The 3,032-nt window shown below is 41.4% G+C and overlaps 1 protein-coding gene across 1 annotated transcript; it reads right to left on the bottom strand.

Moving 5' to 3' along the window:
* Positions 1 to 1,322: 1,322 nt before the first annotated feature.
* LOC114822183 (uncharacterized) lies at positions 1,323 to 2,763 on the bottom strand. Its single transcript, XM_029096404.2, has one exon. It carries the CDS (start codon positions 2,239 to 2,241, stop codon positions 1,777 to 1,779), a length of 465 nt encoding a protein of 154 aa, XP_028952237.2. The 5' UTR covers positions 2,242 to 2,763; the 3' UTR covers positions 1,323 to 1,776.
* Positions 2,764 to 3,032: the final 269 nt, after the last annotated feature.

Raw genomic sequence — 3,032 nt, forward strand, 5'->3', positions numbered from 1 at the left:
AAACAATTTTCCCTCAAAAATTCTAACTTTGAGATCAAATGTTTTTCGGCCAAACCCCCCCCCCCCCCAATTCATCGTGGGCTCATGAGGCTTTTGGCATTGACCTAAGGTGTGAATTCTTTTGCAAGTGCATTTTCGTCCAAGAAGAGAAGGTAGAAATTTGCATCCACAATAATCCAATGCCAAGCCAAGTGCATATACGTACATATGTACATACATACATACATACATACATACATACATATATATATATGCAGTGGCGAAGCCACTTGAGGGTGAGGAGTGGGCATTAAAAATATCAAAAAAACACACAAAAGGGGGACCACTCATCCCCCCCCCCCCCAAATTAACTCTCACAATTCACTTCCCTACTTCCCACCCCACTTTCATGCCTTCTGCCTTATTTTAATTTAAATTATTAATTCGTAATTTAACATAACCATTTGCTTAATTAACATTCTTTATAAGAATTACAGTGTAATATACATATTAATTATTGATATGAATCATTGATTATTGATGAATAAGTGGATATGTTAGTTCTTGCTTGGAATTTAAAGAATTGAATCTTGATGCATATTTTTACATGATTTCTTTTTGCAATTTGATCTTCGATTGAGACTAGCTTTTCACCAAATCCTTCGTTTTTGCTGCTAATTTCACTATGGGAGTCAGATTGGTCCTCAAAATCGTAGATTTTTAGGCAAAATTTAGCTACCATTATTCGAAAGAGTTCAAATTTTGTTAAAATTTGATGCTTGAAGGGGGTTGACGCATCAACTATTGGTTAAAGTTGCACTTTTTTATCTTGAAATAAAAAGTTAACAAGGTTCACTGTTTTCACTTTTGGCATATCACACTAGAGTTCCTTGTATCAAATATAGGCTTCTTTTAGATCCTAGGATTGGATTTGAATGGACAAACATGTAAATTCAATCCTCTAAACCAAATGAGGCCATATAATATTATGATCAAAGAGATGGGCATCACTGCAATGCCCCCTTCATTTAAAGCTATCAATGAGCAGCAAATTTACGGCATAAAGTCTCGTTGGCAACAATTGTAACTTGTTTGTCTTGATAAATATATGAACAAATTTAATGTTGTCTACTATATAAAAGAATTTGGTTGTCCACATTTAGTTTGGAACCTTTCTCTTTTAAACCCCCCCTCTCCTGACAATTTCTGGCTTCGCCACTGTATATATGTGTGTATATATTTGTACGTAACGTGCCCAAATCACACGTGCATGATGCATGCGAGGATATATGCAGGCATTCATCCTACAATATTATGAAGTCAAAACATAAAACAAACCCAAATAAAAATAACAATGAAGGAAAAATATATATGCAAAATCATAACTAGATGAGATTAAACAAGTTAACTAACAACAAAGCATCGAAATTCGAAGGGGCGGACTCCATTTCGGTGTTCTCTCTAAATTGCTTGATCATCATCGTCATCCTACAAATAAAAACAACAAAACAAAACACAGAGATAATATTATCACCACCAACAGATTCTAGAGAGAGAGAGAGATCTAGAGAGAGAAAGAGTCACGGTCGCGTGATTTGGTTTCGATCCTCACTCGCCACCTTCAGACTCACTCGCTCAATATTCACGAATCATGCACTTTTGCTTCGAGAACTCCCAACTTCTTTTTACTACCAACTACTACAGTAGCTGACGTTGATCGAAACCGGCATCCATCCAATCTTGCTGTGCCACGTCTCCACCCCACGCAAACACCCTACGCCCTACCGGATCCTAGTCCTACCACAAGCACTGTCCCATCTGAATCCATTTCGCCAGTTGCGTCGGGTTTACAATCCCCGGAATGTGGGCCTCATCCGTCTTCAGTAAGCTCGCTACCTCAGAGTAACTCTCCTGCGCTGCGCCCGTACCAGCTCCTTGTCCGGATTCGATCGGCTTCCCCGCCAGCGGAACTGCCTCATCTCCAGCCGGGTCGAACTTCTGACCAAACAGTGTGCCCTTGGTTAAATACTCGTACGCCATGTAGCCGGCCAGAAGTCGATTGGACGACGGCGCCGAAGATGTCGTTTTGCTCGAAGCCTTTCGAGCCGAAGATTTGCTCGGAGCCCTTGGAAACGTCGTTGTGCTTGGAGCCTTTGGAGCCTTCGGAGCCGGTTGTTTAAAGCCGTTCGATGAGCTCTCCTTTCGCTTTCTGGGCGGGACAGGTGGCAGAATCCTACGGCTGTGGTTTTGCTGGAAATTCATCGTCTAAGCATTATTTTCAAAACTCCATGCCACGTCAGCAAACGAATTTCGAAATGGAAAAACCTCCAGCGGATAAAACCGGCAATTGGAAATTTATTGTCGGGGGCAAAAGGCAAAAACCAGGGTACTGGGCTCCTTTTGGAAACGTCGGGGTGGGGAATTGTAATGGTAGAAATGTAATTTCACAAAAAAGAGTTTTAAAGACAGAAAAGGAAAATTCAGATTAAAAAAAAGATAAATAATAAATAAAAATGGTAAATTACGAAACGAAAGGAGGGGGTTGGGATTTTTTTTTTGGGGGGGGGGGGTAGGCTAGAGGTTGAAGCTGGACAGGTGAAAGCGGATCTGGATAGCTGTTACCCGAATCGAATCGGGGCGACGGATCAGATTGCATGTACGGGGGAGTGAGAGGAGGGGCCGCCGGAATACGACGGGGAATGGGCGGATGCGGCGTTTGAGAACACAGAAAAGAAAGGGAGGAAAATGGATGATTGGGGATTATAAAGAGGATGGGGGGAGAGACAAGGGGCGTGATTCATGGATTTACATGAATTTTGATAGTACATATGCCCCAGATTTTAAGGGAATTAACTTAAATGCCATTGTGACTTTCAAATGACTAAAATTCTCTTAAATTTGTAATTGGAAATTGGAATTCTGCAGCGTCTCAGTATGGGCCGCCGGATTTGGTCATGGCTGCTGAACGAAGGTATGGGCCGCCTATTTATTATACTTTCCCAACAAGGAAAATGCGACCATACCCATATACTTATGGCTAATGCTACCGTAGG

This window comes from Malus domestica, chromosome 16, assembly GCF_042453785.1.
Source record: "Malus domestica chromosome 16, GDT2T_hap1".
In the NCBI taxonomy this organism is placed as follows: domain Eukaryota; kingdom Viridiplantae; phylum Streptophyta; class Magnoliopsida; order Rosales; family Rosaceae; genus Malus; species Malus domestica.

Coding starts and splice junctions, on each gene's coding strand:
- LOC114822183 (XM_029096404.2), bottom strand. CDS start 2,241: ATGAATTTCCAGCAAAACCACAGCCGTAGGATTCTGCCACCTGTCCCG.